The 12,060-nt window shown below is 34.0% G+C and overlaps 1 protein-coding gene across 10 annotated transcripts in view; it reads right to left on the reverse strand.

The window, feature by feature from the left end:
• SUPT20H (SPT20 homolog, SAGA complex component) overlaps positions 1–12,060 on the reverse strand; it is a 48,865-nt gene that overhangs the window by 31,701 nt on the left and 5,104 nt on the right. For 5 of the 10 annotated variants that reach the window (XM_021669296.2, XM_021669294.2, XM_021669291.2 and 2 more), the window contains exons 2-7: positions 9,994–10,090; positions 7,128–7,163; positions 6,442–6,500; positions 6,099–6,165; positions 3,200–3,329; positions 2,055–2,158 (exon numbers count right to left, since the gene is read on the reverse strand). In XM_021669296.2, the coding sequence (XP_021524971.2) occupies positions 2,055–2,158; positions 3,200–3,329; positions 6,099–6,165; positions 6,442–6,500; positions 7,128–7,163; positions 9,994–9,996 (399 nt within the window). In that variant the 5' untranslated portion in view covers positions 9,997–10,090. The remainder of the gene's footprint in view (positions 1–2,054; positions 2,159–3,199; positions 3,330–6,098; positions 6,166–6,441; positions 6,501–7,127; positions 7,164–9,993; positions 10,091–12,060) is intronic. The other 5 variants (XM_012465593.3, XM_012465592.3, XM_012465591.3 and 2 more) reach the window with 2 other exon arrangements.

Consider the following 12,060-nt stretch of genomic DNA (forward strand, 5'->3'; position numbering starts at 1 on the left):
AGTATGTTTTTCATCCATTCAGAACTTTTAGTGAGTACTTCGGTCTCCAGGTTATAAGTCATTCTTATTGTCATTCTTTTTAATAAATATTTACGGAGAAACTACAATGCATACGATGTGCTAGACACTATCCAAATACAGCTTCACAGATACAGTGGTCAGACAACATTTGCTCTCAGTTGTGGGAAGACAGGCAATAAACATGTAAATAGAACAAAATAATTTTAGATAGTGATGAAGTCTCTAAAGGAAATAAAATGGGGAAGGGCTAATCTGGATTGTATGTGCAGATAAAATCCTTAGGTTTCACCTAAGATCTGAATCACAAGAAAAGGCCAGAGACATCAGCAACAGATCATTCCATACAGATGAATAACAGATGAAAAGTTGTTACTGTAGGAACAAGCTTGGAGTGTTTTATTGTGGAAATAAAACAAGCAGGGATGAAATGTAGTGAGTGAGGATGAGATTTAGAAGATGAAGACAAACAGGAAAGCAAGGGTTTTGTTCAGAGCACTGGGCTTGACTGTGTATCTTAAAGAGAGAGCTGGTATTTGTTGATGAACTGAACGTGGAAGGTGAGGATAGGGTAATCTGTTAGATTGAAGAGACTGGTGACAAAACCGGTTTGGGAGGTAAAGTTCTGTTTTTGCCATGTTAAATTTGAGGAACCTATTATATATCCAAGTAAATAAGTAAGTCAGGAGCTTGGTGGAATGGCCATGGTGAAGCATATAAGCAATAGACAAAGTAACATTTAAAAAACCCATGAAACTGGCTGAAATCATTGAGAGAGAATATTCCTAAATAAAAACAGAGGGTCAAGGACTGATCTCTGAAAACAGATATTATAGTAAAAAATGGAACAGAAATTATAGTAAAAAAGATCGAAGGATTAGAAAACACAGAGGAAAACTAGGAAAATGATACCCCGGAAGTCAACGGAAAGGCATATCATGCAAGATGTAACTACATCCACTGATTTTGCTAAGAAGCCAATTAAGAAGAGAACAGAAAAGTGACCAATTATTCAGTATATGGAAATCACTGGTAACTCTGACACAAAAGCAGCCTCTGTAGAATGATGTCATGATGCCAAATGAGATGGATGGTAGAAAGAATGGAATATGAAAAAAAAGGAAATGACTATAAATTCTTTGAGTAGTTTTGCTGACAAGAATAAGAGAATAATAGAGCAGTAGTTGGAGAAGGACATGAGGTAAAGGAAGGATTTTTTTTTTTTTAATTTGAGACATACAGGTTAAGTATCCCTTATCTGAAATGCTTGAGACTGGAAATGTTTCGGATTTTGAAATATTTGCATTATACTTAGGTTAAGCATCCCTAATCAAACCTGGAATGTTCTAATTAGCATTTCCTTTAAGTGTTACATCAGTGCTCAGATTTTGGAGCCTTGTGATTTCAAATTTTCAGATTTGAGATACTCAACCTGTAACACAGTATGCTTGCATTCTGCATTTAGTAGAGAAAGAGAAATAGATAGAAAAAAGAGAGGTTATAATTTTAACCCCTTGAGAAGGAAGGGAGAATTCAGAAAACAAGTGGAGGGGATGGATGCCTTATGAACAGTATATATCACCTATTTTAACAGGAAGGCAGGCAGATATGGAGAGAGATATAGGGATGCTAGTCGACTGGTGCTAGGAGGAAACAAGAGTTCTCACGTGTTGGCTTCTTCTTCCTTAGTTGAGTACACAGTATGACTAGGGTTAAGTTAAGGCAGTAAGAAGGAAGAAGAACAGAGCAAGGGAGTGCTTACCTAGGTGGGCTATGAAGAGAAGTACAGATGTAAAAGCCAGTTTCTGGGCCCCAAGGGAAAGCTTCATAAATATTTAAAGTAGTTCCTTTCATAATTTCTTGATTGTAACTATAGGGAGATTTCCAATTGACGAGCTAATTGTTCTAACTATTTTAGAAGAATCATATAGTCATTTATAACATATATGTATACATACATCTAATATGACATATATGTATATGCATCATATACTTATAACAAATATGAAGACATTTTAAAGACAAAAATTTTGCACCTGAGATTTTTCTAGGAGATCAACCAAAATAGGAGGTAATTCTTCTGCATCCAAATATTCAAGTAACTCTCCTTCTTCATAGGGCAGTCGTATGGTCTCAGAATCTTAATTTAAAACATAAAGTTTGAAAATGATCAGGCTTACTGAAAGCTTAGCTGTATAATTCAAATGGCTTTTCAAAAAAATACATATATAATAAAACTGAAAGGTATTTCAACAAAGCAAGGATTGAAAAAAAACAAAACCAAAAGGCCCTCCTAACGTCCATCTTTATTTAAGGGTAGGAAAAAAAAACCTAACACATTATGAAAAAAAATTTGGCATAACGTCACAATCTGAATTGCAGCCCAAAGCAAAATAACCAGAATATGATAAAATTCCAATGTCAAAGTAACTGAAAGTTTACTGAAGACCAATTAATCTAATCTGGAAATCAGAGGGACAATTTGGTGCCTTATCTGAAAAGTGGTCACTTTTAGAGCAAAATTCTCTTGGTGTTACAATTTACAATTAATTATCAACATACACAAAATTCTAGTTATGTGAGTTCCTTGTAGAATTCACATTATCATCATGTCAAATTGTTATGCCTTTTTAGTGAAACGGAAGAGTATTTATATTTTAAAATTATTTTTGTATTCACCATTAACAGAAATTTTCATACTCAATATTAAAATATTTTTAATATGTGAAAATTACTCAAAAGGCAGCGAGTCTGCTTAATTTTGAAGATTTCAGATTCACATTCAAACTGCAGGAATATCTACCTTTAAACACAGTACACTATCTTAAAATATAAATAGCAATAAAATAAAGGGAAATAATCATTTATAAGTTATGCTTTTATAATTTTCCTTGTTTTAACCTTTCCTTTGGTTCTGAGATGCTTTTGTAATTTGACTTCAAAGATATATCAATTAGAATACTTTTAAAATGCACATTCAGGAAAGCTAATTATATCAGAGATAATTTCTAACGTTCTAACAAAACATACGGAAGAAAATTGGGATCAAAATCTGTTTTTAACACTAAGTCATCACTGAACTGAAGGACAAATGCTTTCGCAGGTTAAAAAACTACTTTAAAAAACAGCACATCCTGCCTGGAAAAGTATTTTGTGGCAGCTGTGCTCTGGAAGGTCTTACCTGATCCATTTTTTCCCCTGAGCATCAGAGAATATCCCTCATTTCCTGGGTATAGATTGACCACTAAACACGACAAAGTCTCTTGCATAACAAGCTTCTCTAACAAGTTCACATTTCTTCTTAATTTCTGCTTTAAAAAGAGGTAGAGTTCATGAAAATAATTCAGTATAACCTTAACAAATAATGCTATGATTTAACAAAATCAGGCTTGAATTAACCTTTTGGTGCTCTTTCCACATTATGACCCTGAATAAATGGGGAAGGCTCACAAAACTATAGCCACTATGTATGGGACAGCTATGTAAACTCAATTTTTATCTACTACTATGTTTTATGCAAATTAATTTATATTTTAAAAACTGGTGACCTATAGGCCGGGCGCGGTGGCTCAAGCCTGTAATCCCAGCACTTTGGGAGGCCGAGGCGGGTGGATCACGAGGTCAAGAGATCGAGACCATCTTGGTCAACATGGTGAAACCTCGTCTCTACTGAAAATACAAAAAATTAGCTGGGCATGGTGGCACGTGCCTGTAATCCCAGTTACTCAGGAGGCTGAGGCAAGAGAATTGCCTGAACCCAGGAGGCGGAGGTTGCGGTGAGCCGAGATCGCGCCATTGCACTCCAGCCTGGGTAACAAGAGCGAAACTCCGTCTCGGAAAAAAAAAAAAAAAAAAAAAAACTGGTGACCTATAAGACAATAAAAACAAATAAGCACTTTTGAATACTTAAGAAATATAAATATTTAAATGAGTAGACTATAAAATCACTAAATGCAAATATATAAAACATGGAATTATATAGTTTCCATTAAGTGTAAGTCTAACCTAAAGAATCTGGAGCATTCTTTTGGTTGTATCTAAGAAGTGCACATTTCTTAAATATTTTATAGGCTAAATAAGACAGAAACAAGTTCAAAAGCTCTAAGCTGAAATGCTGAACCTAAAAATATCTAATTGGTAAGACGAAGTAAGCAATTTGGATATTTTCTATAAATCTAATTCAACACCTCCTTAAAAACCACAACAAAAATCCATGATTTAAAAAATGTGTATGATTTAAAATAAAACCCACTTATAGGTTTAACAAATCCTTTCATCAAATCCTATTTAGCAAAAATAACAATAGAATATTTTTGCAGAATCTCAAAAAAAAGAAATGTTTTTAATATCTTATATACAATATATATTAAACATTTAATACACACATACAGAGAGAAGTGATAAATTCTTAATCTGTCATCACCATAGATCAAAACACTAAGCAATCTGAAAAATTTTTTTTAAAAGGTAAATAACTTTTAACCACTTAGATGTTAAACTAGTAAAGAGAGACTAAAAATGTTATTTCAGTATAGAGGAAACCCTCATAATTTGACTTAAGACAGAATTAGATAAATTTTTACAGTATGTGTATCTCTTCAACAAAACAAATTAGCTACCACAGAGTTGATCCCATTTAGACTAGAGGTTGCAAATTTTCTTTCTTAATGGGCCAGACAGTATTTGACACTTGTGGGCCAAATGGTCTGTGCTACAATACTCAATTTGCCTTTGTACCTGTAAGGCAGCCCTAGATAATACACAAACCAACAGATGTGATGGGTTGCAACAAAAATTCATTTATAAAAACATGCAGTAGGCCACATTTAGCTGGTGGAGAGGGGCTTGCCAATTCCAATTTAGAATCTTCACAGATGTAGCTCTCCTATTTTAGTTCCATCACTGAAGTGATTGATATGTACATTATACTGATTGTAATGATGCTTTCATGAGGTGTTTCTACCCATAATGCATATGTCGAAACTTAGAAAATACATACTTTAAACATGTATAATTTATTTTATGTCAAGTATACCTCAGCAAAACTTATGAAAAACATACTATAAGATTTATTTATAAGTTGCCAGGCGTGGGGCCTTATGCCTGTAATCCCAGCACTTTGGGAGGCTGAGGTGGGTGGATCAAGAAGTCAGGAGATCGAGACCATTCTGGCTAACACGGTGAAACCCCGTCTCTCCTAAAAATACAAAAAACTAGTCAGGCATTAGTCAGGTAGCAGGTGCCTGTAGTCCCAGATACTTGGGAGGCTGAGGCAGGAGAATCACTTGAACCCAGGAAGCAAAGCTTGCAGTGAGTCAAGATCTCGCCACTGCACTCCAGCCTAGGCAACAGAGTGAAACTCTGTCTCAATTAAAAAAGTAAAATAAAATTTAAAAAAGATTTATTTATAAGTTTAAAAATAATTTTTTTCCTAATGTAAAGATTTTAAAGTTAGACACTACTGGAATTCCACTGTTTTTGGCCTAAATAGTAAAACTGTATTCATTTTTAAAGACAGACAACAAAAGCTCATAGAGACCTTTAAGGCCCTTCCAACCTGAGGGCTCAAAGACATCAATAAATCAACTTCTGTTACATTTCTACTACCCATATCTTTATGCCAAATAAAAATGAATTAAGTTAAATTGGCCATGAACTTGTTTTATGACCAAGTTCACCTTTTATTTACTTGAATTTCCTACATGTCCTGTAATAACTCTGGCTTCCCAGTTCAAATCATCATGAGAAAACAGGTTACTGTTCTCTTGCTATAAGTTTATAAATTACTTCTTAGGGGGAAGAAGAAGCAAAAGATAATATATACTGTGGCTTTGCTTATGACTTCCTAGTTACTCAATAAACTGTTCCTCCACTCCTACCTCAGCAGGTGATCTCTGCCTGGTGCCAGATTAGCCAGAGCTCTGGGTCAGCTGTGGAACTGACTAGAGTCTGGTTAAAAAAGATGTTAGTGTACACACATACACACACACACACAATAATGAAATGCTCCAAATTTAACTCCTCTGAATTCCCCTCTTCTACATTTCAAAAGCTACAACACAATAAAAATGTACACTTACCTTAACCTCAGGTTCTTTTTCACATTCTTCAATATACAAGTCATAAAGTTTTTGAAATACAGATTTTCTAAAAAAATTTAATGAAATAAACATACAAAATGTTAATACAGTAATCATCATGACACGAATGTTATTTAATTTTTTCCTAAATATTAACATTTTTTCCTCAATTTCCCAAAAGTGGGGGTGGAGCTGGATATGGTAGCTAACATCAACTTAGAAATTCCTAATACATGCAAATAACCTATAAAATTTCTAGCTCAGTGCCTACCAGGAATGTGATAAATGGTAGCTATCATCATATTTCAATGAATCTAAGACGTTACCAATTAATTATTCATACCTTCCACTTGATAGGTATTTCCTTTTAGGAGGTCTCTGTCGGGCACTTTCAATGACATACTAAAAAACAAAAATTTATGAGAATAGCTTGTCTTTTGCTTTTGAGTATGAACAACTGTATTGAGTATATCTAAAACATACGTAAGGCTAAAAAGGCTATTCAGTCACTTAAGTCTCTGAATTACATTTTGTAGGAAAAACTACTTAACATCTAAATATAAATTTCAAACAAATGAAATTTAAACTGCACTACGATTTAGCAGAGTTTTCATTGCCATAAGCAAAACCATAGTTTCACAACCATGATTTCACAAGTCAGAAATATTCTCAATATATTTTCTGGTTGTTCAAAATATGCTGAATGTATGAAAAATCATACACTGTACACCTTAGCTATTTTTTCCTTTGAGTAATTAGAAAAACTGTCAAAACAGGAAAAGGCAATTTAGAAATTCTATATCCTTGTTCAAGTTTTATTCTATAGCATTATTATCTTGAGGATTCCAAGTAACAGGTGATCCAAGTATCACCTGGTATTTTTACATATTTATAGAAAATGATAGGCATACTTGTCCTAAAATAACAAATAATAATGTGCTCCTTTAAAAATCACATACAAAAATCTCTTAAAACTGAGCTTTTGCCAAAGACAACACTATTTCAATATGTAACTTAGTCACACCTCACCTCTGCACGATCCAAAGCTAGTTCTAAAGCTTGTTGCTGTAAAAAGTAAATAGTATATTTGGTAATATTAGTTACTTCCACAAAAAATAATTTAATACACATTTAACATTTCTAATTTTTTTAAAAACAGGTCTAATATATTTTCCTTTATTTGTCTCCTCCACTCCACTCTATGATGCACATATATAACAAAGAAAATATATGAGTCTTGGGCACTTGATTATCAACAACAAACTAAGTAAGAATGCTAACACGGTCTCTCTGGTCAGTGTTCGTGAGGCTAACATAGAGGAGGTTTGGATATGGCAGCTATCATCACTTCACAGACTTTAATTTTTAATAGCACCATTCAAGGAAATATATTGGCCATAAAGTACATGGTCAAAATGAAGCAAAAACTGAACTCTCCTAATCTGCTAAAAATCCTGAAAATTGGGAGTAGGGTTGTACTGGCACTAAACATCAACTTTGATGGCTATTATTGCCATGTTTCAATGAATTTAAGATGCCATTGAAAGCTCATTATTTTGCATAACATTAAGACAGAAAAAAAATGTTGTCAATTGTTAAGACATGCTTGAGTATCAAATCATCATCAATTTGCAATATAAAAATATAAAAGAAAATGAACTTCAAAATTGATAAAATATAGTATTACATGTAAGGTTTGAGATCTACTAGTAGGCTCCTCTCCATCCATTTCTTAGAGACGAGGAAAAAATATGATGAAGCTAAGCTATGTCTTCATTTGTAAAGCTTTCTTTTCTAAAGACATATATGAATAAAAGTACTAGGTTCTAAACAAAATTAAACAAATATGGCGGGGCGTGGTGGCTCACGTGTATGATCCCAGCACTTTGGGAGGCCAAGACGGGCAGATAACCTGAGGTCAGCAGTTCAAGACCACCCTGGCCAACATGGTTAAACCCCATCTCTACTAAAAACACAAAATTAGCTGGGTGTGGTGGCGCATGCCTGTAATCCCAGCTATTTAGGAGGCTGAGGTAGGAGAATCACTTGAACTCAGGAGACAAAGGTGGCAGTGAGTCGAGATTGCACTATTGCACTCCAGCCTGGGCAAAAAGAGCAAAACGCCATCTCAAAAAATAAAAACAAAACGAAAACAAAAAAATAAAACCCCAAATATACCACCAGCGATTCTCTTCCTAGTTTTTTGTTTTACAGTATTTTTCATTCACAATGATACTCATTTTAAAATTTTATTTAGAGGCACAGAACTTTCAGTTTTTATTTAAAAGAATCTAAATTCTTCTGTCTTATTTTGCAGATTCTAATACTTCAACCTACCAAGTTGCATGTGGGTAAAAACTTCTACTATCCACCAAAGTCCCAGGAGGGTAGGGGGAAGAACAAATATTGCCACCCTCTGGAAATCATGGGAACCTTTAAGTGACCCTGTCACCTGATCTTAAGGATCGAGAATTTATATGATTCCAAAAATAGTGGGCTTCTTTGCACTGTTCAATAAAATACAACCCATATTCTCAAATATCTAAATATGGTAAGTGAAAAAAGCCTGAAATCTGCCATCTTTTCAAAAGATTCAGTTATAATAAATCTACACCAATTTACTTTATTAAAAATCTTGGCCAGGCACTGTGGCACATGCCTGTAATCCTAAAGTTTTGGAAGGCCAAGGAGGGAAGCCAGGAGTTCGAGACTAGCCTGGACAATACAGTGAGATTCTGTCTCTACCAAAAAAAACAAAAACAAAAACAAAAAAATCTTATAAGGAGCAGATTCCCAGCGAAACTGGTTCCCAGGATTCAAGTTAAGATTCCAGAATATAACTCATTTTCCACCATGAAAACATAATTTTGTACATATACACTTCAAAAATACATAAGGTTCTTTTACATTTTGGCCATAAAACTTTAAGTTTGTATCAAAAATTATAACGAACACAATCAAATATGTACTTTAAGACAATTTTAAACAGCCAGTCATCTCAAGTAAATATTTCATCTTCTGAAATTAAAACTTAAAAGGGTCTAGTGAGATATGCCTACATATATAAACAAAAGCATTATTCATTCATTACCTCCCTCAAAAACTTAAGAGGAAAATGATTAGGTAATACAGATGCAAAACAGAAGGTGTGGTCAGAACCCCACTGTGGTTATTTCTACTTTTCTCTAATAGGGGAGGAGTAGCTAGGTAAGAACCCAAGAGTAGAAGAAAAATAAATGTTTTTTGAAATTTGTGCCGCAGAACAGGGGCTATCTAAATGAATGATATGGTGGTCAATGTTCAGTTATTCTCTCTCAAATGCTGCTTCTTCTTTAAAACATTAAAAGGTGTTTTTATCCCTTAGTCTGTCATTCTTAACGGAAAAAGTTAAATGCCTACTCTTAAGTATGTTTAGTGACTGTAGGTCAGTGAACAGAAACATGCCATTAGAAGATTAGCATTGATGCTGCCTGAAAAATGTTATGTGCAGTAAGCAGGTTATGTTTGTTTTTAAATTTTAATAAAATCTAAAGAAAAGCTTTAAAATGTGAGAAATCTATATTCCCCCAAACTATTTGTATTTATACCCATCTCCTTGTCAATGATTTGGAATATGGCAACATAGACAGAAGTAAATACTTTTAATACTTTGTAAATACAAGAACAGATACATGGATTATCTGTGTAACTTGAATGTGATAATTATAACACAGATTAGTGAGCCACATATTTTATAGAGAAGATTTTGCAACATGATTGCTAAGTAACTTCCCAGTTGGGATAACCTGTACAACTTACAAGAGTATTTCTACATCTATAATACAAATATCTTTATGAAGATGAAGGAAGAGAACATTCTAAAACACAAATTTGAACATACTAAGATGAAGCTTACCATTGTGGCATAAAATAGGGGTCCAAAAGAAGAGATAACCTATGTATGTTGATGCAGTGGGGTGAACACCATGTCTTTTAACATCAATCTTATAGTACTGAAAAGCAAAAACAATAAAAACCCAAAATTAACATAAGACTATTAAGAGAAAAAAATGAGATTACATATTTAGTAATTAACAAGGAAAATTACTTGAGGCACATATATTTTTAAGACACTTTTAAATAATGTGTAACATTAAAATTCATGTCCCACAACCTATCCACTGACTGCTGAAAAGTAGTTATAACTAGGTAGGGCAAAACACATTTGCGAGTTAAAATTATTACTCTCTTTCTTCAAAAATATTTAACAGCTCCAGAGAGAAAAAAATACATTTTTTAAATCTCTTCTCTATCGCCACTGTTGCTGTTCTCATTTTTCCTCTGAATTATTTTAATAGCCTGCCCACTGGCCTTAATCACTATACAGTTCACTTTATAAATCACAGATATAATCAAGTCTGCTGATAAAAAAAACACTCTTATTAATAAAAGAAGACATAAACAAATGTCTGCTGATAAAAAAACCCTCTTATTAATAAGAGAAGACATAAACAAATGGAAAAACATTTCATGCTCATGAATAGGAAGACTCAATATCGTGAAAATGACCATATTGCCCAAAGTATTTATAGATTCAATGCCATTCATATCAAGCTACCATTGACTTTCTTCACAGAACTAGAAAAAACTACTTTAAATTTCATATGGAACCAAAAAAGTGCTTGTATAGTCAAGACAATCCTAAGCAAAAAGAACAAAGCTGGAGGCATCATGCTGCCTGACTTCAAACTATACTACAATGCTACAGTAACCAAAACAATATGGTACTGGTACCAAAACAGATATGTAGAGCAATGGAACAGAATACAGACTTAGAAATAACACCACACATCTACAACCATCTGATCTTTGACAAACCTGACAAAAACAAGCAATGGGAAAAGGATTGCCTATTTAATCAATGGTGTTGGGAAAACTGGCTGGCCATATGCAGAAAACAGAAACTGGATCCCTTCCTTACACCTTATACAAAAATGGATTAAAGACTTAAATGTAAAACCTAAAACCATAAAAACCCTAGAAAACCTAGGCAACACCATTCAGGACATAGGCATAGGGAAAGACTTCATGACTAAAACACTGAAAGCAATTGCAAAAGCCAAAATTGACAAATGGGGTCTAATTAAACTAAAGAGCTTCTGCTCAGCAAAAGAAACTATCATTAAAGTGAACAGGCAATCTACAGAATGAGAGAAAATTTTTTCAATCTATCCATCTGACAAGGGTCTGATATCCAGAATCTACAAGGAACTTAAATTTTCAAGAAAAAAACCAACCACCTGGTCAAAAAGTGGGCAAAAAATATGAACAGACACTTCTCAAAAGACCTTTTGAACATATGAAAAAATGCTCATTATCACTGGTCATTAGAGAAATGCAAATCAAAACCACAATGAGATACCATCTCATGCCAATTAGAATGGCAATCATTAAAATGTCTGGAAACAACAGATGATGGTGAGGTTGCAGAGAAATAGGAACACTTTTACACTGTTGGTGGGAGTGTAAATTAGTTCAACCACTGTGGAAGACAGTGTGGCGATTCCTCAAGGATCTAGAACCAGAAATACCATCTGTCCCAGCAATCCCATTAATGGGTATATACCCAAAAGATTATAAATCATTCTACATAAAGATATATGCACACGTATATTTATTGAAGCACTATTTACAATAGCAAAGACTTGGAACCAACCTAAATGCCCATCAATGACAGACTAGATAAAGAAAATGTGGCACATATACACTATGCAGCCATAAAAAAGAATGAATTCATGTCCTTTGCAGAGACATGAATGAATTTGGAAACCATCATCCTCAGCAAACTAACATAGGAACAGAAAACCAAACACCACATGCTCTCACTCATAAGTGGGAGTTGAACAATGAGAACACATGGAGACAGGGAGGGGACTATCACACACTGGGGCCTGTTGCGGGGTGGGAGGTAAGGGAAGGGAGA

Source organism: Aotus nancymaae, unplaced genomic scaffold, assembly GCF_030222135.1.
Source record: "Aotus nancymaae isolate 86718 unplaced genomic scaffold, 86718_ANA_hifiasm-v0.15.2.pri h1tg000043l, whole genome shotgun sequence".
Lineage (NCBI taxonomy): Eukaryota > Metazoa > Chordata > Mammalia > Primates > Aotidae > Aotus > Aotus nancymaae.